The sequence below is a fragment of the Hesperophylax consimilis genome, chromosome 6, assembly GCF_061612785.1.
Source record: "Hesperophylax consimilis isolate HC1 chromosome 6, BYU_Hcon_1.0, whole genome shotgun sequence".
Taxonomy (NCBI): Eukaryota; Metazoa; Arthropoda; class Insecta; order Trichoptera; family Limnephilidae; genus Hesperophylax; species Hesperophylax consimilis.
In genome coordinates this window covers 24,274,828-24,300,709 of record NC_142841.1, presented here as the reverse complement: position 1 = coordinate 24,300,709, position 25,882 = coordinate 24,274,828, and the positions used below count along the sequence as shown (strand labels likewise).

At 35.7% G+C, this 25,882-nt stretch overlaps 2 protein-coding genes across 2 annotated transcripts; one reads left to right on the top strand and one right to left on the bottom strand.

The window, feature by feature from the left end:
• The first annotated feature begins 29 nt into the window (after positions 1–29).
• Positions 30–18,109, top strand: Hibch (3-hydroxyisobutyryl-CoA hydrolase). The gene is made up of 5 exons (XM_089632486.1): positions 30–283; positions 709–1,273; positions 2,998–3,272; positions 13,448–13,589; positions 15,522–18,109. Exons 1-5 carry the CDS (start codon positions 281–283, stop codon positions 15,650–15,652), a joined length of 1,116 nt encoding a protein of 371 aa, XP_089488612.1. The 5' UTR covers positions 30–280; the 3' UTR covers positions 15,653–18,109.
• Positions 18,100–25,441, bottom strand: Sar1 (Secretion-associated Ras-related 1). The gene is made up of 5 exons (XM_089632487.1): positions 25,310–25,441; positions 24,897–24,950; positions 24,340–24,459; positions 20,513–20,814; positions 18,100–19,219 (listed from the first exon to the last, which is right to left on the bottom strand). The coding sequence occupies exons 2-5, from the start codon at positions 24,937–24,939 to the stop codon at positions 19,103–19,105; spliced, it is 582 nt and encodes a 193-aa protein (XP_089488613.1). The 5' UTR covers positions 24,940–24,950; positions 25,310–25,441; the 3' UTR covers positions 18,100–19,102.
• Between the last annotated feature and the right edge of the window lie 441 nt (positions 25,442–25,882).

Below are 25,882 nucleotides of genomic sequence, written 5' to 3'. Positions count from 1 at the left end.
AGTACCAACTGTCCAATGCTGCTGTCGTAGTAAGTTGCAAACATGTTGCAAAGTTGTTTACTATTATTTGTTGAAAATAAAACTAATATTTTTGACCACGTTATCACCGATGACACCAATCGCCCACTATTTTAACTTGCAAAAATAAAAACACGTGAAATAAATAGCTAGCACGAGATAGGTGTACACAGTGTTTCTTATCAGTTTCGCATTGCCGAAGTTTGGCTAAAAATCACACGCATTTGCGCATTTCATCCAACCTGAACGAAATATAAATACAATGGTATGTGATTAATTACCATTTGTAATGTCATTGGATTAATTATTATTTTTAAAGTTATAATATTCTATGATTTCAAATACATTACTTATCTAAGAAGCTACTTATTATTATTAGGTATTGAAGTTCCATTTGATTAATTTACTAGCCCATAGATCAGTTTTATTACTTAAATTACTTTAAATCCTAAGTTGTAATTCTTTTCTATAATTGAATTTAATACAATTATTATACCTAAATACAAATATACTAAATGTACCTACCTAGTTATAATTTACCTGTACAGGCAGAATTAATTTCTAATCTTGTCTTGGTGTACATATGTATTTCTTCTTTCTCATCTATTTAACCTTTCTTTCAGACTGCTCTATTATTTCTTATCCCAATTTTCACAAAACATTGTACTTGGTATTACATAATTATTTCAGATTTCCTCTACGAGAATCTCCCAATGTGTCCTAAAAGACATAAACTTGAAGTTCATAAGAGCTATGTCTGCAGTGAGCACAGAATCCGTCATATTCGAGAGTGTGAACAAAACCGGTATAATAACATTGAACCGACCAAAAGCATTGAATGCTTTGGACTTACCAATGGTAAATGAAATATATCCAGTAATGAGAAAATGGGAAGCCCAAAAGAGATTAGTCATAATCAAAGGAGCTGGTGAGAAAGCTTTTTGCGCCGGAGGAGATGTAAGGGCCGTTGTGGATTCTGCTAAAGTTGGAGGGAAACTTGGCCAAGATTTCTTTCGAAAAGAATACGAGCTTAATAGATTGATCGGCAGTTATAGCATTCCATATGTTGCACTTATTGATGGCATCACGATGGGTGGAGGACTGGGATTATCAGTTCACGGTCAATACAGAATCGCAACCGAACGCAGTATGATTGCTATGCCTGAAACGCAAATCGGTCTGTTTCCTGATGTTGGTGGGTCTTTCTTCTTACCGAGACTGTCTGGAAATTTGGGACTCTTCTTAGGACTTACAGGTTAGATTTACTAAATGATAAAGTAATGTCTATAACTAACTAACCATCACGCCGTTTCTCCGCAGGGGTAGGCAGAGAGGATGGACCGCCAAACAACTCGGTCTTGGCATACACTCCTTGCCTCATTCACATTCATACATACTCTTCTATTATTCTGACTCTTGACATGGCTTGACTCAAGTATCTGATTCACTTGGTCGTGCCATGTCTTCCTCAGGCGTCCCCGACTTCTGCTACCATTCACATTTGCATCTTATATTCTCCTTACTCTCCTTTCTTTGCTCATTCGCTCTACATGCCCAAACCATCTAAGCGTCCTTTTCTTGATCTTACTCATTACGCTTACATCAGCATTGTACTCTTTGTGGATCTCCACATTTCTCACACGATCTTACATGTATTTACCACGCATACTCTGGTATATCTCACAAAAGCGGCGCAATACAAATTGTCCAATAAATAAATAAATACGCCTCAGGGATCTATGTAAATCATCAAATCTTTGAGGCTCACTAAATACTCAAGAACGGCTTTGGTATCATAGAATTTGTAATGTGTCTGCTATCTGAAAATTTGGGAAACATATACACTGATATTGTAGATATATTTAGTTCAACAATATTCCTTATAAGTTGGCTTTAATACGTTTATTATCTTCAAATATGGCTGATTTATAAAATATAAAAGGTATAAAATATATATCACAGTCTATTTAACTTGAGTAAAAAGATAAATAAAAAAAATTATACACTTGTTGAACTCCTTTATGCAAATTCTATGAAAATTATTTACTGTGCCTACTGTATTTATTATATTACTAGCCGTACCCCGCCACGAATTGCTGTGGCTCAGTCTATCAGTGCAGATAGAGAACCAATAGCGCATGTTGCTTATACGTCCAACAGATGACACTGTTTTTCAAAAAAATCATGTTTTTACCTGTCACAGTTGGCATCTATGTAATGTATGTTTTTTATATATATGTATGTTTTTTATATACAGGGTGTATCGGCACGTACCCGACAAACTTTAACCAGCTATTCCTTAGCACATTTGGAGTAAAAAATGTTATTTGCACTTTGCTGTCCGGTAACATTTTTTTTTTTAATAAAAAATTTACTATTCATATTTTCACCACATGTCACCAATGTTTTATCCTTTGTCAAAGTTTGAAAACCCATCTGGCAGTATTTTGTTCGAGTTTCGTTGAATAATGTACGTACGTACCTACGTTGGCGCGCTTTTACAATCACAATGAAATGGCACGGCACCATTCGTCTCATTTTTAACTATTATTATTTAGTGTGTACGAAAGAGTGAGGACACTTTTTGACACACTTGCCAATAACAGCTGTTGAACACGAGAAACAATGCAAATGACAGTGACGGAGTGTGGATTTTTTATTTATTTTTTGTTTTTAATGCAAAAAAAATGTTACCGGACAGCAAAGCGCCCATAACATTTTTTACTCCAAATGTGCTGAGGAATAGCTGGTTAAAGTTTGTCGGATACTTGCCGATACACCCTGTATATAAAATAACACATGCGTATTTCAATGCAACGTTGTGTCAAAATTTCAAAGCAATCGTTGAAGAACTTTTGGAGATTTTAGATTTTTTTACAAACGAACATTTTTATTTATATAGAAGTACTTAAATAAATAATATTTGTGTATTATGTAAAATTTCAACTTCTATTCTGATGTTATTTACGTTCTTTTCAGGACAACGTCTGAAAGGTAAAGATGTTTTCAAATCCGGAATAGCAACCCACTTTATTCCTAGCAACAAATTGGAAGAGTTGCAAGAGAGTTTGACTAGATGTGAAACTCCCGACGCTGTCTATAGCACATTGAAGTCATTGCACGACCCTAGCGGGGAGTTTTCCCTCACTCCACATATGGATCAGATAACTTCCTGCTTTGCCGCTGCTACTGTAGAAGAAATCCTCGAAAGATTGGAGAAGGATGGATCAGAATGGGCACAAAAAGTTGTCAAGGTAAGAAAAATATTATTTTTAGTTTGTACCGTAAAATGGGATGACTTGATCAATTTTCAAATTTACCTTTTTTTTATAAAAATATCATCATCATCATCACTTTTGGCTCTACAACCCCTAGTGGGTCTTGGCCTCCTCAAGAGTCTTCCTCCACTCATATCGGTCCTGCGCCAGCTCTCCAGTTTCGAAGCTCCAAGGCAGACAAATCTTTGAGGACGTTGTCGCTCCATCTTAACCTTGCTTCCCAGGCTCCTTCTCTCTATCGGTCTTGAGCTCAGCAGGGACTTTGGTTCTTGATGCTCAGTCATTCTCTCCACATGACCTAGCCACCGAAGTCTTCCCAGTTTTATGAACTTTGTGACGTTTAGCTCCTTAAACAGAGTATATAGCTCATTGTTATAACGTCTGTGCCAAAATCCATTTTCTAGGACCGGTCCGAAGATGCGCCTCAAAATTTTCCTTTCAAAAACGTCCAGTGCTCGCTCATTCTTCTTAGTTAGAACCCACGTCTTGGCTGCGTACGTAAGAACTGGTATAATTAGTGTTTTGTACACTAATACCTGGTTCTGGAAAGCAGTCTGGATTTTATTTGTTTTTGTAGGCGGAAATAGCAGCGGTTTGCATTCACGATGCGCTTCTGGATCTCCTCTGTAGTGTTGTTATTGTTTGTTATCAGGGAGCCCAGGTATGTGAATCTTGGTACCGTTTCAAAATTTTGGCTTCCACATACGAGAGATGGGGTTTGTTGGGTACATCCTACGGCCATGTATTTGGTCTTCTGCTGGTTTACTACAAGACCCATATTTTTGGCAGAACTTTCAAGATTTATAAAGGCGTCTTGTAAATCATCGGGATTTTTCGCAATTATGTCGATATCATCAGCGTAAGCCAATAGTTGCACAGAGTTGTCAAATATCGTTCCACTTTTCTCAATGCCTGAGTCACGAATAACTTTTTCTAAGGCTATGTTAAATAAGAGGCAGGCCAATCTATCTCCTTGTCTCACCCCGTAGAGCGCTTCAAATGGTTCGGACAGATCACTGCCAACCCTGACTCTACACGTTACTGGGGACATTGTCAGTTTCACCAGATTGATCAGCTTACGCGGTATTCCAAACTCACTCATTGCATTATACAATGCGTTCCTATTAATACTGTCATACGCGGCCTTGAAGTCTACTAAGAGGTGATGAGTCTCGACATTGTATTCTAACGTTTTTTCTAAAATCTGTCTCAAGGAGAAAATTTGATCAATGCACGATTTGCCTGGCCTGAAGCCACATTGGTAGTTGCCAATAATTTCCTCGGACATTGGGAGCAATCTTTTGTACAAGATGTTAGACATAATTTTATAGCCGGTATTTAACAACGTTATTCCCCTATAATTACAGCACTCGAGTTGGTCGCCCTTCTTGTGTAGTGGACAAACAATTCCTAGTCTCCACTCTTCGGGCATCTCTTCTTCTGTCCATACTTTTTGAATTAGGTTAAGCGGGTATTGAGTAAGCTCTCCACCTGCTGCTTTAAATAATTCAGCCACCAGCTCATCTGACCCGGGGGATTTGTTGTTTTACAGCTGTGTTATTGCCTGCTTCACTTCCTCCAGCGAAGGGGGAGAATAATATAAATAATAGTGGATAATAATGCTTCGCTATTGCTCATTGTTTTCTCGGGCATCTCCGAATTCTTCCCCCATTCACTACTGTATACCACATTGTTACTGTTAAATAACTACAGTACATCTACTTTAATTTGACTTTGTATCTGATTCCGGTACAGAGATATTTCGTTAAAGTTAAGTACATATTCCTCGGGCGTCCCCAAATTCTTCTACCATTTAAACCACTCTCTAAACCCTCCTGGCATTAATCAAATAACAAACTTTGAAATTTTCAGCGATATCGGTCATATCGCCATAGGGGCGGCCGGCTGCTTTTTAAAGCCCCCCGAATTTATTTTGAAAATCTTGAGAAGTTCTCAATTTTCACGGTGTAGATAAAGTGTAGAATAACCGCGATATTTCTTAAGTTAGATACATCAAAATAACATAATTTTAGTGTCGCTGATTAGAGACTAACGGCCGCTGTTCCCAACTTTTTAATCGTTATCTAAGTTCAAATCTTTGTTTTTGCTCAGCCAAGCGATTTTTAAGCATTTTGTAGGGAACGTTCAATTTGCGTTGTTCCCAATCATTTTATCTTTGAAAATCTTAAGTAGCCCCACACACTACCGCACATTACCATAGATAATAAAATGACATCAAATTAAAAACTTTCTATGTTAAATTAATATTAAAAAGTTAATTATTGTAGCTCTTCTTAATACACATTACTTCTCTTAAATACCGTTATTCATAAACTGGTATTTCATATTTTTTAAACTAAAGTATATAATATATTAAAAATAAAGTGACAACTTGAACGTGATGCCACAATCGGGACCAATCGGGACTTCCCATTTGATTTGGCAGATCGACGTAAGTTTTTTCTCCGTGCGACACCAAAACAAACCCAAACAAACCTTAAAATGGAGATCAAAGCAAAACGTGCGAAGAATAACATTAAATTGATAGAATAGAAAGGTTTTCAGATCTGACATGAGGTAAGGGCAAAATATTTCGCACATTGATCGCAAAAATGACACTTGCGTAAATAGAAACTTACCTTTCGCTTGCATAAGTTAAATTCTCCTCAATTAGGTTCAAAATATACAAAAAACACATTATCGTCATACGAAAACGGTCAAAAAATTCTTTGTCATTTAATAGTTCGATGTAATTGACATTCACACCCTGTCGCCGCCTGTATAACCCGATGTTTTCATCGATTACTTCGGCCCATTCCGCAATATCTAGTATATCTAAAATGTCTAAAACTTCTCTATCCATTTTAAAACGATAATGACAAATGCAACACAAAAAACTGAAAGGAGCGCGACTGTCGATTGTCAGAGTGATTCGCGGTATTTTTTTACTCTGTCGACACTTTTTGTAACTGGTTTTTTCCTTACATATTGCTTAAATGGCTAATCCAGCTGTCCGGCTGGCTTAGACTGGGCGGCTTGCTTAAGCAATTATTGTGTGTTGGAATTACGTAGTGCAGTGGTGATTCGCTTACAATTTGATTATTAGGATTGGGAACAGCGGTCGTAATTCAAGTTATAATACAAAATTTCAAAAATTTAAATTCAAATCCGCCACGTTGTTCTAAAAGTGCACAATAACGCTGCAGCATCGGTATTCGGCCGAAGGTGCTGGCCACACGTGCAGTGTAAAAGACTAGCGAGCAGTGTCAAATGTCAGTGCGTCAAGTGATTTATAATGGGTATTCCTTGAACTATGGCGATTGTAAACAATATCCGATACGACAGGGCGACACTACCCCATCTCAAAAGTATTGAAAGTGTATGACCTCGGACACGATAATAATACTTCTTCCCGTAAAATTAGATTTCGTGGTTGCCGTGCTGGACGCTATAATAAAAAACATAGGCTATGCATCAGAAAGGAACAATGTGACACAATTCTTTGTGATGCAGCACAGGCCGTAAACACTCCAACTGTAAGTGATCAGGCAACACTCCTAAGTTTTAAAAGTGATAGTGTGTTGAACCCTTCAGAGACTGCGAAAACAACCTTGTACAATCCAGTTCGTGATCCGAATGTAAAATTTAGATTCAGGGGGTGTCGCGGTGGACAAAAAACAAAATGTTTATGCAGGGAGGAACAATACGTTCCAAAAATTATTAAAAATAACAATATTAGACATAAAATAATTAATGTAATTTAATTTTGAATTTTACATGACAAAATTAAAAAAATAACTTATATCATTGATGTCGCTATTCCAAATTCCTGCAATATTCAAAAATCTGTTAAGGGGACGGTATCAAATCTCGACTTCAGTACAGTTAGGTATTATTGCTACTTGTAAATGAATCGGTCGGCCGCTAGAACAGCTGCGGTTTCAAAACCAACACCGCGTCTTTTGAGTAGATAGGGGGATGATTGACACGGTTTTGATAAAATACGAAATAAAAATACACATGCTTTATAAAATTTATATTTATTTACTAAATAATGGAAACAACTTCACAGAATAAAAATCATGCTAGCAAAATAATGGATATACAGTCACATCTTTTACGCCCTGGACCTTTTTTGACGTCTCAGTTTTTTACTCAAAGTCACATAGAATCTAATCGTGTTTTGACTTGGAAAAGATTTTTTGTTCATAAATTTGATTGTATGGTTTGTGTAATGACAATAACTGTTTTTTTTAATATAATATTACCAGAAAGCAATGGGTGTGAAAAAAGGGAAAACGTAAAATTAAGTTACGAAAAATATTTTTTGATTATATATTTAGTGCAATAGAAATGGAAAAAAGTTTATTTGTAAATCATGAATGTAATTTGAAAATTTATTTCAATGTTTTTTTCGTACTCGGGAAAGAATATATTTTACAATATTAACTTAGACATACAAAAAAGTAGAATGAAGTACATAAACTAAGAAAAAAACACAGTCTAAGATAGATATAAAGAAGTTGATAAAAATTGATATAAAATTATCTAAATGTCTTGGTTAAAAATACTTTTTTCATGTTTTTAGCATAATATCCTCGAAAAGTGCCAAAACTTTGGCTTTCTTTGTGGTTAAGGCTATTAAAAAAGTTTTTTGTACATTGTATAAAATACACTATAATTCTTACTATGCATGTTACCGGTAATATATTATTTTATATTTATTTTCTCTCTCTCTCATATACATATATATTTTTTTTTTAATAATTTATTTATAATACTACTACCCGGAATTAGCCATCAACGAAATTCAGTGCATTTATCAATGGATCTGATAGACATTAGGTAAGTTTTTAGATTTTCACGGCCAAAAGCATTTTTGTTGTTTGTTTTTGGGGTGTTATGCCGTGTTGCGCTAACTCCTTCTTTAGCCGACGTTTCGGACAGCGTTGCAGTGTCCATCATCAGGGCAGATCCGGTAGATCACATCTTCGGATCTACCGGATCTGCCCTGATGATGGACACTGCAACGCTGTCCGAAACGTCGGCTAAAGAAGGAGTTAGCGCAACACGGCATAACACCTCAAAAACAAACAACAAAAACTGATAGACATTGTTCCCAATCTTAGCGACAGTTTGAAAGGAATCGGTAGAATCGTTGAAAGCACCTTCACACTAGTCTCGCAAAGTCCATCTCCAAGCTCCGTAATCCAGATTTTGCACCAAATCGGCAGAAAACTCAAGAAATTCAAGCTGGATGCTGAAGTTATGACGTTAGATCCGAGTTCAATGCACATCCAAACTCCTTAATCCCGATTTTGAACCAAATCAGTAGAAAACTCGAAAAATTCAAAATGGATGCCAACATTATGTTTTTTGACGTTAGATCCGAGTTCAATGCACATCCAAACTCCCAAATCCCGATTTTGAACTAAATCGGCAGAGAACTGAAGAAATCCAAGATGGATGCTGAAATTATGCATTTTGACATTGGATCCGAGTTCAATGCACATCCAAACTCCCTAATCCCGATTTTGAACTAAATCGGTAGAGAACTGAAGAAATCCAAGATGGATGCTGAAATTATGCATTTTGACATTAGATCCGAGTTCAGTGCACATCCAAACTCCCTAATCCCGATTTTGAACTAAATCGGTAGAGAACTGGAGAAATTTATGATTGATGCCGAAATAATGCATTTTGAAATTAGATCCGAGTTCAAGCCACCACCTACTCCGTTTTACCGACTTCGATAGAAGTCGGTAAAAATTTATAGAAAACGTGTCCATCGGAATGATGTATTTTGACAAACCTTATTCTTCTTTTTCTCCAGTGAAGCGGTCTCTTTCGGCGCTGTACGCGCGAGTCCCTTTATTATTTCCCATTTATGTGCCCCTTTATTATTTACGTATTGGTACCTGAAAAAGGTAAAAAAAAGTTGAGACCGTAAAACAAGTTTCAAATTATATATTACAAAATAAATAATATTTAATTTCCACTTACCCCTTTTCTATAGCACCAATCTCCTCTGGATTCCTATTAGAAATTTGAAAGTTGGCCGAGGACTGGAGAATAAACAAAATAAGCGTGCTCTCACTTCCGAATTCACCTCGAGACTGACAGTGACTAGCGGTGTTCGGTCAAGCCATGGACAATGATTTCATCCATAGGATTTTGTATGACGGAAAATAATTGAAATATTCGGGAAGTTTAATTGAATCACAACAAAAATCCATACATGTTAAAGTGTTTTTTATTTATTTAAAATGACCTGTATCATATTTACTCTGAGATGACTGATGGATTTTAAAAAAAAAACTCTCTGATAGGAGCTATTCTGCTTCCAGCGAAGGCATTTTTGAAGTTTTACGTAAAGTTGCAATGTGTATTTCATATAGAATAAAAAAGTTTACGATAAAAAAAGTTAATTCACTGGTAACATAAGACATTTTTCTAACTACCCCTATAGAATTTTTAGATAAATCATTAGTGGTATTCCTGTTACTAGGTAAATACAAAGTGATGTTTAGCGCTATTTATGATACTTCCCCCTTAATGAAAAAATAAGAAAATACACAGATATAGGAAATGAGATAAAAAGAATTTGGCATTCTCAGACTATAAAAATATTACCATTCGTTATTTCGGCTACTGGCATTATAGCTATCTCTCTCATTAAAAATTTAGGCGTATTAGATCTATCAAAAAATTTATAAATAAAAATGCAAAAATCAGTCATTTTAAATACATGTAGGATAACGAAAGATTTTTTAAATATTTATGTTGAGGGATCAGTAGGATTTGTAGGCCCTGTTAGGAGTTCTACCGAGCCGAACCCTTTGATATGAAAATATCTGGAGTCGGTGAATTATTTTCCCATTTGATCTCTGGTGAGTTGACGTGTTGTTCTTGTATTGTTTTGTATTAAAATAAAATACTTTTTTGTTTTAAAACCACGATATTTATTAATTTAAGAACCGACCGGTTTCGCTTTACTTAAGCATCATCAGGGTACAAATTAATACTAAACAAGAAGTACATAATGTGTGTATATATATAACAAAATATAGAGGGAGACAACATGATACAAATATAAGCAACACAAAGACGGTCATAAAATACATTAACATAAGTGCACAATATAGGTAAATTTCTAATTAATTCTAAAGATAAGGACGATAAATTAAGTCATTCGGGGATTTATAAATTAAATTGTAATAATTGTTCGGCTTTCTATATCGGTAAGACATCACGTAATGTTATTATTAGGATAAAGGAGCATCTTCGTTGCCTCAATAATAACGGTTTTTCCGACTTCGCAAATCATTTGATCGATAAAGATCATACATTCTGTCATAGCACTGGTGCTAACATCTTACATAAAAACGGGCATGGTAACAGACTAAACAACTTAGAGGCACTAGAAATTAAAAAAGCTGTAAAAACCAAAAGTCAGATACTTAATAATCAATTAGACATATCAAGTAGTCCAATATTAGGTCTGTTTCCAATAAACCCATAAAAAAAAATAAAAAAAAATAAATTCCCAGTTCTCCTTACTTCCTTACCACCATGCCAGTTGATGCTTTGTTTCTCCTGATTTATTGGTATTACCCATTAGTCTACATAATTATCTGGCGGTTTTCTCCATTACTTGTGCACTTATGTTAATCTATTTTATGACCGTCTTTGTGTTGCTTATATTTGTATCATGTTGTCTCCCTCTATAATATATTTGTATCATGTTGTCTCCCTCTATAATATATTTGTATCATGTTGTCTCCCTCTATAATATATTTGTATCATGTTGTCTCCCTCTATAATATATTTGTATCATGTTGTCTCCCTCTATATTTTGTTATATATATACACACATTATGTACTTCTTGTTTAGTATTAATTTGTACCCTGATGATGCTTAAGTAAAGCGAAACCGGTCGGTTCTTAAATTAATAAATATCGTGGTTTTAAAACAAAAAAGTATTTTATTTTATTAAATATGTCAAACCACAAAGTGATTGCTTTCTACAATAAGTTTTGTATTTATTTTTCTTATATAATGCACTTGCATAATGTTGATTGACTAGATCAATGATACTCAACCTTTTTCTTCTGCGGGCCACATTCATATGTTTGTAAAGCTACGCGGGCCGCAACACTATACTGGTCAGTGTTGCCAACGGATCTTGGCCTAATGTAGCCGAATTTCTATGTGAGCTTGATTCCCCCTTTTATTATTCGAAATCCATGGGGGGGGGGGGTGTTTTAGAATTTCTGTAAAGCATAATTCCCCACAAAATGAGTGCTCCCCACAAAATATTTAAATATTTGAAATCCATGGGGGGAGGGGTTGTTACATAACTTTGCTGAAAAAAAATTCCGCACAGCCAAAAACATCATATGTAATTCCCCACAACAATTTTTCGAAATCCATGGGGGGGGTAGCTACGAAATTCCATTTATTTCGAAAAATTCCTCACATTTTTCCGGTCGCAAAATATGTTATGTCAAATACCGGTGTATTTTTGTTTAAAAGGTGAAGGTTTTTGTTATGTTTTGTTTTTTTTTTTTTAATTAATATTTGTGATCTGGCTGATTTAAATAACTTGTCTCTGAATAGGCAACCTGTCGCCTTTTAGACTTTTTCGTCGCCGATTCTCGTTCTGAGTAGCTTAAATGGCGATAAATCGCCTTCGTTGGCAACACTGGTAACCATTTAACTTTGGAGTTGTCAAAAATGTATGTGTTGCCACGAGCAAAATTATTTGCGCGCATATTTGTCTGTCAAATCTTTGTTTTTTGGAGATAGATCTAGCTTGTGCAGTAGCAACACTCTTATACCAAATCTGATGTTGACACGACAACGACTATCCTCTTCGGATTTCAATGTCTCTATGTCAAAGTCGCAATTAATCTCAAATTAACGTGATATAGAATGCCAGATTTTGTAAATCATGTTCCTGATATTAAATGTATTGAGGGCCGCACAAAATAGCTTGGCGGGCTGCATGCGGCCCGGGGGCTGCAGGTTGAGTATGACTGGACTAGATGATCATTTGTGGAAAAGTGTGGAAGGGTTTAGTTTTTCCTATGGGGAAGATTTAACCCGGACATAAAATCGGAAAAGTTTAAAAAAGTCTCCGTCAGTACAGGGTGTTCAAGTAGTCGGACCAATCGACAAACAGAATTCTGATAAATTCCACAACAACTCAAATGAAATTAGGTATGATTTGAGATTTTCACAGCCAAATTATTATAGTGATTTGTTTTTGGGGTATTATGCCGTGTAATCAGCTGTTGTAATCAGATTACACATCTGCCCTGATGATGGACACTGCGATGCTGTCCGAAACGTTTTCTAAAGAAGGAGATAGCGCAACACGGCATAATACCCCAAAAACAAATCACTATAAATGAAATTAGATTAGAACGACTTTCCAACTATAACTGGAGCAGACAGCTTGCGATTGGTTCCTGGAATGGCGATCCCTTAACAACAAATTAGAGGTGATGGACTACGTTTTCAGAGACCAAAAACTCCACATCCTTACCGTCACAGAAACTTAGCACGAGAACAGTGATTCATACTCAATTAAGAGACTCCCAGTTTTAGGGTATGTGGTTCTCGAAGAAGCCCGACCTAGTGGAGAGAAACCATCAAACAATATCTCACACGTGAATCACGGGGGTGTCGCGATAATAGCCCGACCAGGATTACGGCTAAACAATGTAGCTCTCGGTACATTTAACGCGTTTGAGTATATTGAATGCAGTGTTTCTTCTTCAGGAACGTCGTTCATGTTGTTTCATTTCCATAGATCTGGTACTGGGCCCTTGCCCATTAGTTTCCGTCATACGGGATGCATTAGAATCTGCGTTAAACTTGTGATTTTTTAAAGGATCGAATAAGACACCAGTTGATGGTTCAATTCCATCCCCATACTGAATTAATGCAGGAGTACCATAAGGATCTGAGCTGTTACACACATTATTCTTGTTGCACATCAAGAATATTGTTGAAGGTGCACAAACACACTGCTGTGTGGCGCACAGTAAAAGGACAAGGTTATCTTGTTGATTGGTTCTCTTTAGGTTAAGATATCTTACCCCGAAGGGAATTGATGAATTTGTATTGTTTTTTTTTTTTCCAGACTATGGCCAAGATGTCCCCAGGAAGTATGAAAATAACTTTGAGGGCTCTACAAAGGGGTTCACAAATGGATCTCTCGCAGTGTCTTCAAATGGAGTACAGGTTGGCATGCAGAGCACTTGTCAATAAAGATTTCATTGAAGGTAATTTCTTGCTTTATCAAAAAAAAATGTAAACCACTCGACTCCCAAAGTACAAACACTGTATAAGTCCTTTTTTCCAAAATGAATTATTAATGCATTTTGAATACAAGTATATTCCTACACACACACACCTTTAAAAAATTGATTGGGGTCTCGTCTTCAGCTGTAACCCAATATTTATAAGCAGCCAAACACTATATATAGGTACAAAGTGTTAAGGGTGTACCTGACTTACGTTAACCAACAACTTCTGGCATTATTTGAAGTAAAAAATTCAAAGTTTTTTTACTGTGCCTGTCTCACTAGGGATATCATGTGTCGAGACAGGCATTGATTGCTTGAGATTAGTACTTGTGCCTGTCTCACTAGGGATATCATGTGTCGAGACAGGCATTGATTGCTTGAGATTAATACTGGGATTGTATTTTTACTGTACCTGTCTCACTAGGGATATCATGTGTCGAGATAGGCATTGATTGCTCGAGATTAATACTGGGATTGTATTTTTACTGTACCTGTCTCACTAGGGATATCACGTGTCGAGACAGGCATTGATTGCTTGAGATTAATACTGGGATTGTATTTTTACTGTACCTGTCTCACTAGGGATATCATGTGTCGAGACAGGCATTGATTGCTCGAGATTAATACTGGGATTGTATTTTTACTATACCTGTCTCACTAGGGATATCATGTGTCGAGACAGGCATTGATTGCTTGAAATTAGTACTGGGATTGTATTTTTACTGTACCTGTCTCACTAGGGATATCATGTGTCGAGACAGGCATTGATTGCTTGAGATTAGTACTGGGATTGTATTTTTACTGTACCTGTCTCACTAGGGATATCATGTGTCGAGACAGGCATTGATTGCTTGAGATTAATACTGGGATTGTATTTTTACTGTACCTGTCTCACTAGGGATATCATGTGTCGAGACAGGCATTGATTGCTTGAGATTAGTACTGGGACTGTATTTTTAGCCATCAATGGTCTTATCAACCCACCCAATAGAGATAGAGAACCCTCTTGCTAGCCAGTACAATTACAGTCCCATTAACCAATAATAATGTGTAGGTTTGGGTTCAATAATTAAAATTAAATTCGACTTGCGAATGGTTAATAAAATTGATTGAACATGTTTAAGGAGTTCACAATTGCGGAGACAATATGTATAATGTAAATACTGCAATATGTATGATATAAAATGAAAACTTTCAGGTAAAATAAATTGTATAAGAGCGCCCGCAGAAAGAGACTTTAGTCGCGGCGACAGTTGCGAGCATAAAAATCCATTACGGATTATGAGGTGCGCACACGAGCGAAGCGACACTAGGGAGACTTTTTGAATCTGTATGAATTTCGGAAGAGTTTCCAACTGTCACCACAACTAAAGTCTCTCGTCTGCAGCGCCCTAAGTAAAAGTAGTGGTTGGCTTCAAACATCGAAGTTCTAATTTTGAGATTTGGTGAACTTACCGCAGTATGTTTTTTTTTTTAAAAGAAAGACAAACATTCCCGGGTTACGAATAACCTGACAATATTTGAAAATCTCCTACTACCACTACAGTAAGCGGAAAATATTGCTTGTGTTGTGATGGTGGACTTACCCAGCCGAGGAATTGAACACACTACTTCTGGGTCCCCCCAAACGCGATGCCGATATTATGAATTAATATCATCATCGACCCGACGCAATGATTATATTATGCTATTGTCATTGCTCGGGGTAGAAACCGATTCATCATTGGTTCCAATGGCCTTAATAGAAGAGAGATATCAGATTCTTCCTATTTGAGTTTTGAGTACGGCGTGAGGTTGACCTGGAAGTGTATCTGGCCATTGAGATTTGGTATCTTAGAACTATTATTTTTAGCAAACCAATCGTAAACTTCCAATTTGATATTTTAGAATGTAATATTTTCCCAACAGGTGTTCGAGCCCTGCTGATTGACAAGGATAACAGCCCAAAGTGGGATCCCAAGACCCTGGCCGATGTCACAGACGATTACATCGAAAGCTACTTCAAGAAATTACCAGCTGACGAAGAATTGAGGTTCTAGGGCAGCAGCACCAGCCTACTACATTCCACAGTGCCATATTATTAAGTGAACCTACTTAAAAAAATAACTAAATCCTCATATTTTATTTTGATAGATGCTTTTCTTAATCCACATTCAAAGATTAACGCTCAAAAAGATTGTGGATATTATACAATTGCTAACTTTGGTAAATTTATTTTTATTTAAATGAATACTGCACAAGAGTCCCAACTGCTCCCAACTGTCTGGAGCAACGGAGACTGGCATCCCCAACTGGGGTATGTTGTGAGGCTGAAGGGTAGCAGGGAGGGGAAGAGGAACGTAGGGGGGAGTATCTGGCTATTCAGCAGTCACCAAACACGTCTGAAGCCATTGGTGGTGTTACACCAGGGCGATACTGGGAGTATCTTCCACTCCGGAACGTGCCGCAACTATCTCTAAATAGTATAAAATAAGGATAACCCCCAGCAATGACGGCTACAAGTCAGCTAGTACTATACATTATTATAAGGCGATGCACGTATAGCAATGCAAAATCATGTGTTTTTAGTTTGAAAATTTGGTCGCCTAGAAATGTTTCAGATGCTTTAAATAAATACCGTGACTATAATACATCTTGGCCTTTGAAATAGTATTTTTTACATTAGTCTTTTTATAAGCCCAGAAAAAAATTATTTATAAGGCCTATGAAAACTGCTTAGTTCAAAATTTCCTACTTACGAACCCATTTTCGGTTATTGTTTTATTGTATAATGTGGCAAATTAAGTTATTTCTAAAATGATCGGAAAACATTTAAATATGTAAGCCTGAACATCCAAAAAAAAAATTAAAGGCACTTTTTGGCCATGTTTTTTTCTCGCCTAAATCAAAACAGCTGGATGGTGTTAAGCGGGAATTTAAGCCTTATCACCACTACGTAAGGAGTGTTATTGATGGGGGCTCGATTCAAAGTATTACACGACGTAGTGCATCGCCTTAAATGAATAAATTGTGAAATAACACAAATTAATCAATAAAATTTACTTGTGTATGCGGGCATTTGAACCCACAACCTTCGTCTTGCTAGTTGAGAGCCTTACCCCTCGACCACGGATCCATCCATGAAGTTTAAGTATTTTGCATGTTACTTTGTTTATACATATTTTGACAGCTCAACTATATGAGTCGTGTAATTTCTATACCCGCTATATTAACTTTCATTCATTTGGAGAAAACCGCAAAAAACTGTCACATCTCTAGCGTACATAAGTAATTGCATTAAAAAATTTTATATAATGAATTGGAGTAATAAAATTTCGAAAAGCATTTATTTTTCTATATATGTCTAGCAATAATTAAGTAATTTCGATAAATAAAATGGATAAAGCGGATTTTGATACTCACATCGTGATATAGAGGCTTTTGAAAGTCAACTGAGACGACACAACGGGTTTATCACGCATAGATCATTTTGGCATACGAGCGTGGCGTCAGAGCGGCGGCCATATTGTATTTTGGCAAAATAACTGCTTGTGATTGGTTGAATCCGATATAGCGCGTTTTGATAGTAACATTCTGTATGATATAGCGGATTTGGTTTCTCACTCGCAGTTTTAACATGGTTTTTGGTCGTGATAAGGAAGGTTTTGAAACTCAATTTTAGGCTCCTCTTGTTGCTCGTAAAAATGTGAACAAGATGTCATACTCAGATCATTTTGTCAAAAAATCGGATATAGCGGGTATAGAAATTATAGGATTCATATGAGAACTGTCAAAATATACAGTTAACGGTAAAAGTAGACTAAGGACGGGTTGTTTCGAGAATTTGAACAATTCTTCAAATTCCAAAGTTTTCAAGTTCTGTGAAAGATTTTTTAAGTTCTGTATTATTTCAGTTATGTCAAGTAACTAACCTATAATGATACAATAACAGAACTTGAACTGGACTTTCACAGAACCCGAAAATGAATGTTGAAATTTGAAGAATTGTTCAAATTTCAACATTGATTTTCGGGTTCTGTGAAAGTCCTATTCAAGTTCTGTTATTATATATTATCATCAAAGGCTGGTTGCTTGACAAAACTGAAATAAAAACAGAACATGAAAAAATCTTTCACAGAACTTGAAAATGAACGTTGAAATTTGATGAATTGTTCAAATTCTCCGAAACAAACCGTCCTTAGAGTTCCATGAGTAGAAAAACGGCATTGAAATTAATTCAATATGAATGTTGATAATTTGGCAATTATTCGGCATCGCTGGCTACGCTTAACATGAAAATTTAAAAAATAAAACTGATGATTCACCTTATGTACAATAAAAGGCAACTATCTGCATTAATTTTCTTTTGGAAATTTTAATTTAAACTTTGTACGGGTTGATAGCCATTTACATTAATTTGATTAAGCGCAGCCAGCGATCCCGAATATTTACCGATATTTTTTATAGAATTTTTACATGTATGTACGCAGGAAAATAAAACAGTATAGAAGCAACAATTTAATGCACATTTATTTTTGTTGACAATACTCTTCCATAGAAAAATGTTAAGATTGCAGTCATCCCACAGAGATGAGGTTCACCTACAATTAACCACACCAAACCATTAGAAATGGTTTAAAAATAATACAAGATAAATTTAACATAATACCGAAGCAGACAAAACATTATTGGTAATAAATATATAAATTCTCCTAAAGTAGAAAACTTCAAAGCTTGACTTTTCATTTTAAGTATTTTTCAGTAATTAAATGGTAATAGGATTCTTCATTCTTCCGAAAATAGATGCTTTGAGGCATCACTTTAGGAAATCTTCACAGTGATCACAAAATATACACATTTTAAAATGCTTATAAAGTACAATGTAATTTCATTACATTCATAAACCTGATTTAACTTAATATGAAAACAGATTCAATAATTATTACACAGTAAAATTTATTTCATAAAAAAAAAATTATTACATATGTAAATTATTCAGTAAGTCTATTCCCTTGCATGCAGGATGGGAAAAAAGCTATTATTACAGTTGCTGCGGGTAATATTGCCCAAAAAACACTAACTGCAAGTAAATATCAAGTTTAGTTGAAGTTCGCAAAAGAATTTTGAGACCTCACAAATGTAAGAAAAATGCGACAGCTTATAAGCATTTCAAAATGCTGGCATAGTTTTGTGACAACTTTGAAGATGAATTCTACTATCAGATGGGTGCGTACTGCGTACGGATGAATGATTTAGTTAATTTAGAGAATCACTGTGTGTAAGTCTTTGGGACCACGGAGCGGCAGAAGGTTCAACACAAATCGGCACTTTCCACAGTAGTTGATGCAGGACGCAGGACGCAGGCCGCAGGTGATGTGAAGTATAAATGTATGTGTTGGGATAGATTGATTGATTGCACTTAGCTGCTTTTGCAAGTGTTTGGTGACCCAATCATTAGTCTCTTAAGAAACATTGTTTATAATATGTTATGGTTGGTGTAACGTATCTATTCAGTCTATGTACTGGGCCAGCCAGCGGAAACCCTCTCCGTAGCCCTGCCTCTTCAGCACCGAGCACATGAACAGTTCCAGCGGGCGGCCCGGCAGCTCTGCTCGGGACACTTTGCTCTGAAATTACACCACATAACACTTTACTTTACTTTCAAGATACATATTTACATACTACGTAATTCCCAAGGCACTTAAGCCAGCAATACAAGGGTTAGCAACTGCTGCTATTTCCAGCAGCCGGGTGCGTTGGTAAGTGCGCTCAGTATGAGTTCTGTATGAAAAATTTAAATTAAAAAGGTTACATTATTCACAGAAATAGTGACAGTACTAAAATGAAGAAAAAAACCTTATAACTAAATGTTAACAATGTTATTTAATTCATAGTCAAAAAATACTGAATCATAAAAAATTGATTCAATCAAGCTCTCAAATTTATTAAAACAACAAAAACATTTGCTTCATCTGCAAGATTCCTGCAAAATATGAACCTGAAGAGCAAAAATGAATTATCAAATCGATCAATAAATTCATCTAGCAGGGTAAAGCGGACCGGTCGGTGGAGTTAACATTGCTGTGTAGTATGATCAATTCCTCGGCTGGCTAAGTCCTCCATCACAACACAAGCAACATTTTCCGTTTACTGTGGTGGTAGTAGGAGATTTTCAAATATTGTCAGGTTATTCATAACCCGGGAATGTTTGTCTTCCTTTTTTTTAAATTAAATTTAAATTAAGACCGATTTGATACACTAATATGAATGAATCTTTAGAGCACATCTATATAAGATCAAAGATAAAGAGTTATACTAGGAATACTTTTATATGCTTAATTTTCGCTTGCTTAGGCGAATGGATATCTTATTTTATTAGATTTGGTATTAAAAAATTCTATCATTTCGAAAAAGCATTAATTCTAAGATTATTCCAAGTTAATAAATATGTAATAATTTCCATCAAGCATCAACTCTTATCTTATCAGTACATAAAATGCTTCTTAAATACATTACTATTCATCTCAGTTATTTGTGTCAATACATAATTCTCTGACACAAATTCGTGATGCTGCTCATCTCACTAAAATTAATTGATCATATAATGTAACTTTGAGACCATGTTAGCATTTTTAATTATTCTGTTGTTTGCTAAAGGTTAGATATAACATTATTGTTTTTGTCAATCAATTCAGTGCAATAACCTAGGCAGACATTTGAAGCCATAATGGCTTAATTTAGAAAGTGTTTAAAACATCTATTATGTACGCACAAATGGTGGTAATGTCAAAGGTTTCCAACCTTTTTGATTTGCAGTTCCTGGCCATTGGCGTTATTTGGAATTGACGTCAACACCCAGTACTAAGGCCCATCGGCCGTGTTTCTATTACCTACGCAGTCAACAAATGAATTTAATGTACCTTTCCGGTAGTCTGCTGATAGAGACCGAAGAAGTTCCTCAGCTCGTCCTCGCTGGCGGCACCCATCTTGTCAATCTTGTTGCCCAGGATCAGCACGGGGCAGTTGGCCAGCGTCTCGTCCGTCAGCAATGAGTCCAGCTCTGTCTTGGACTCGGGCAGGCGGGCGCGGTCGCAGGCGTCCACCAGAAACACGATGGCGTCCACGGCCGGGAAGTAGTCCCGCCACACGCGCCGGGCCTGCGTATGCCCGCCCAGGTCGAACGTGGTGAAGCGCATGTTGCCGATGGACAGCTCCTCGGATGCTGCAGAACAAAACATATTAATTAACTAATTGGCACAAAAAGGGGTGAGTTTTTGGAGAATGACGCCCAAAAGCAGCGGTGGGAAAAGCCAGCGAAATCATTTTGTCTGCCCGCTAATGCAACCGCAGACGGGACATCAAAATCTTGGAGTTTTTTACCATCTTATAGCAATGTCAGCGTACACGTTGCGTGTATGTGTGATTGCGTGTGCATATATACTTGCCATCAGCAGTAAGTAACATTTCACCAAATAGAGCAGGATAATTTTGAACACAGGACCGCCAAGATTTATATATATATGGTGGGGAACCTATTTACCGCCATATACACATATATATGGCGGTAAATAGGTCAAATTAATCCCGTATGACGTGCTTTATGAATATCAGCACATAATTCTAAGGTTCATTAGAAGCATACTAATGGCGCCAGTGCAGTAGAACCGCTAACATACTAGCTACCTAGGTGTGCAGCGACTGTGAGATTAAATCCTTTCAGACCTGAATTAAAACCGGCAATAATAGAACATATTTGGTATTTGATAACAATTGGTAGAGTTATTCGAAAATTTCTGTTTTTTAATGGCTAAAAAATAGTGTGCAAAGCCAGCTATACCAACAATTGTAAAATGAAAACTGTCAATTTTTATTAGCTCTAGATCAGTCATACTCAACCTGCGGCCCGCCGAGCTATTTTGTGCGGCCCTCAATACATTTAATATCGGGAACATGATTTACAAAATCTGGCATTCTATATAACGTTAATTTGAGATTAATTGCGACTTTGACGTACAGACATTGAAACTCGAAGAGGATAGTATAAGTATAATATACTATCTATATAATATAATATGGTATAAGAGTGTTGCTACTGCACACCATAACTGCACACGCTAGATCTATCTCTAAAAAACAAAGATTTGACAGACAAATATGCGCGCAAATAATTTTGCCCGTGGCAACACATAAATTTTTGACAGTTCCAAAGTTAAATGATAACCAGTGCTACTACCAACGAAGGCGATGTATCGCCATTTAGGTTACTAAACATAACAAAAACCTCTTGAACTTATCTTTATATATGTAACAACCCCCCCCCCCCCCCCCTTGGATTTCAAATATTTTGTGGGGAGCACTCATTTTGAATTTTTTTGTGGGGAATTATTATGTTTTACAGAAATTCTCTAACAACCCCCCTCCGAAAGGGTTAATATGTAAACAATATTATTTTGCAAGTATCAACAGATTTATTTTCTGAAATTTCTTTAGATCTAGGGAAAAATATAATATGGAAAAAACTACATTTTGCCACAAACTGCCACAAACCGCCACCGCCTCTGAGCTTGGAATAGACGTACAAAGATTTACTCCAATATCTTCACGATCAAGTGAGCCAAATACTTGAGTTGGGCCATGTCAAGAGTCGGAATAACAGATGAGTATGTATGAATGTGAATGAAGTAAACAGTGTTTGCCAAGACCGAGTTGTTTGGCAGTCCGTACATGCCTACCCCTCCCCTGCGGATGTGTGATGGTTAGTTAGTTAGTTTTCTTTTTTTTTATCTTGGTCACATCATGAAGGGTGACAAAAACAAGATGATTACCCAACTGGTAATCCAGAGAATGATTAATGCAAGACTCGTGGGTTATAAACCAATAGTGCAGTTCTAAAATAATGTCAAATATATTTAATAAACATTCATACGACAAACCATTGGAAATGTTTAACATCCTCTTTATTAAATTATGCTTAATGCATTCACGCTTATCATACAATTGAGTTACAAATTTAAGCAATACACCGATATGCGCATATTATTACATTTTATGCCAATAATCCACTACGAACATAGATTATGAAGGGTGTCGGGTGCTGTATACGCCGGCTATCTATGTTTTTTTGGGAAAGCGGCGGGTTTTACAAATTATTCAATTATTAAAATATTCACTACGAATAAAACCAATAGTTAAACGGTATTCATCACCAAGACCTTACCAGCTGACTTAACGATATCTAGATAATATTATCTTATTTATTTACCAAGGAATCACTGCTTTTATTGACATGAACCTTCGAGTGAGGGGCTAACCTAACACGACCTCCCTCATCAAACTGTACTCGACGAATTAAAGACTTAAGCAGAAATATTTCTACTTGCCTTTAATAATATTTCTAATCATGAGCTATCGCATTTCAAAATATCAATTTAACTATCAAAAAAAAGTAACAGATGCCACCTTTGGAACACCAGTTTTGAGGGAAATCAACTGTAAACTGTTTCAAGTGCAAGCGATTCTGTTAAAAATTTGTATGCACTTTCTTATGGCATACAGGTTTAAATAGCATATCAAAAAATTCCAACTAGAGCGAAATTCCAATGCCAGCAGCGCATGAACGGTTTGTTGGCGGGAAAAAATTCTTTTCACTGGTGCACGTACGATTTCATATGCTTAAAATGTACACAATAAGTTTAAAATGTTATAGATACCTAAATTGAATTAAAAGAATCTAAATCCCAGGCAAAGTCGGGTAAAGCTAGTAAGTTAATAAATTTTAAAAGTCTACATAATATTAATAATAATTTACTAATTTTAAACGATAGATCAACACTCTAGACAGCAAGTACCTACATAATTTGTTAATTATGGAAATAACATCAATGGCGTTAATAAGACGATATATTATATAAAAATATATGGTTTAAATTTTTAGAATCGCTGGACAAGCTCAATACGAAGGAATACGTCGAACGAGAAAAAAAAACATGGCCGAACTGTCAAAATGCATGAAGTGGAACAAATTTGGTAAATAAATAAGATAAGATTATCTAGATTTGGGTCAGCTGAAAAGATCTAGGTGACAAAAATGGAACTTTGATTCAGTATTTTCCATCTCCCTCAGCAAAAATAGTTGTCTTTTACAGTCATTTAGGTTGAATCGAAGTGTTATTTCAGAAAGGTATTCGTATTCAGCTATCCTACAAGATCCTAAGTATATTCTCTTTGTAATTAAACTATAAAGGAATAAACCGCAATTTCACAACAGTTGCTGTTGTCAAAGGTTTTTTGATGAGTATCAAATAACAACAGTTCCGTCTTTCTTTATTACAAAACTTTCATATGGAAGATGATTGTTTAATCTGACAGTACTGTAGTAATAACAAAGGAATTACTTACATTGTTTCGAGTAAATATGCCGTTATTTAAAATGTTGCCAATTTGATATGCATATGGTAAAACAGAACATTTTTAGTAATAAATGTTGTAGAGATATAATTAGACCGTATTTAAAAAATTAGAAAATTTCATCAGGTTAAAATTAATTTGGATACAGATTTTTTATAACAATACAACAAGCAATAAACATCGTATTATGAAGAGATCAATTTAAAATTAATTTAGAAAGTTAATCAAGTACACACATAGTAAGTTATTTTCAATCTGTTTGTTATTCAGTATTGGTTATAGCTGGTTCAGGGTTGACACACAGACATCAAAAAAACAAATTAAATAAAAGTGTTCTTACTGGGATGGAGGGTGGGGACATGTTGGGCAAGCCTGTCATCCTTTAGCATGTGAAGAAGAGTAGTTTTGCCAGCATTATCAAGCCCTAGGAATAGGAGTTTTCCTGACTTTTTCCACAATCCTACAAACAATTCGTGCAGTTAATAAAAAATTGTAATACAAAAACTTACAGTCGACACCGGAAGATGTTTGCATATATTTTGTTCTCTTTTTAAAATTGGGCCCAGAGCTCGCCTTGCTAAAGTTAGCCCTGTCTAGAGGCTCAATCATGTTTTCTTCTATCAGACAGTTCAGCAAAGTAGCCTTGCCAGATTTCTTGACCCCCAAGATGACATATTTTCCCTTTCTTTTAATCAATCCTACACATAAAGACCTTGTAATAATATTGATAAAAAACATTTGCTCACTCCAGTGGAGAGGACAAAGCGAAAGATCAAAGTTCAAATAATAAATAAAGAACAACATGCTATCATAATAGTTTTTTTACATCATTATTATTTCTTGTGCAAAGAGACAATATTGTGGTATTATCATTGAAATAAGTAAAACAATACAAACCTAAAAATCCTAAAACTCCGGTGAACCAATCCCATATGAACATTGTGCTAAAAACTGAAAACAAATAGAACTTTAAAACTATTTCACAGAGACTTGCGATTTGAGAATGACCAGCAGAAAGTGACACATCGCGTAAAATACTTGATAACCTTGATAGACAAACTATTTCGGTATCCGAAATTTTGATAATAATTGATATTACAATGAAACATAGAAATTGTATAAAAGCATATTCATCACATTACGTAGTATTCTTTAAAATAATGGCAGAAGGCAATAATCAAAGCTGATTTTAGACGTCAAATATATAATTTTAAGATGCACCAAAATTAGGTTTTCGGCCATTTAAAAAACATAAAATATACGTTGTGCACTTTATTTACACCAAACCAACTCAAACTAAAAAAACTCACTTAATTATAACTATCCTAGGGTTAAATTTTGACAAATAATGTCTCAGCTACGAGACACAAAATCACCCAGGCACTCAAGAGAACGTCACGTCAGTCGTTGGCAATGACGTCAGACTTCCGGAAATAAAATAAGGTCGCTATATTGACTCCGGCAAATAATGATAACACACTTTAAAACATTTCAGAGTTCTTATCTTTTAACAATATTTTTTGTTCTTTTGGAAAATCGGAGATAATATTTTCATCCCCTTTCAATTAATACATTTGGTAAATATTTACTGTTTAGACTTGCCCTTTACCCATAATTACCAAAAACAGTCCTTCTTTACAACTTTTAATGCAAAAAAAATATATAAAATACCGGAAATTGACAACAATGCAATAAAATATTAAAAAATCCATTAGGGTGGTGACACATTACGCTACACCTATCATATAGTATTATATTACACCATATCATATAAGTGTGGGCGTGGCGAGGATGATACAGACAAACACAAAGAAATTAGAAAGAAAAGCTCAAAATAGTTCATAATAAACCTAATTAATCAGGCAGAAGATGGATGAGAGAGA

What these genes read in the sequence shown, in the direction of transcription:
- Sar1 (XM_089632487.1), bottom strand. Translation starts at nt 24,939, where the DNA reads ATGTTCATATGGGATTGGTTCACCGGAGTTTTAGGATTTTTAG. An exon ending in CGGAGTTTTAGGATTTTTAG is followed by an intron (nt 24,460 to 24,896) that starts GTTTGTATTGTT and finishes AATTGTTTGTAG; the next exon opens with GATTGTGGAAAAAGTCAGGA. An exon ending in TGTCCCCACCCTCCATCCCA is followed by an intron (nt 20,815 to 24,339) that starts GTAAGAACACTT and finishes TTTGTTCTGCAG; the next exon opens with CATCCGAGGAGCTGTCCATC.
- Hibch (XM_089632486.1), top strand. An exon ending in GGGCACAAAAAGTTGTCAAG is followed by an intron (nt 3,273 to 13,447) that starts GTAAGAAAAATA and finishes TTTTTTTTCCAG; the next exon opens with ACTATGGCCAAGATGTCCCC. An exon ending in CAATAAAGATTTCATTGAAG is followed by an intron (nt 13,590 to 15,521) that starts GTAATTTCTTGC and finishes TTTTCCCAACAG; the next exon opens with GTGTTCGAGCCCTGCTGATT.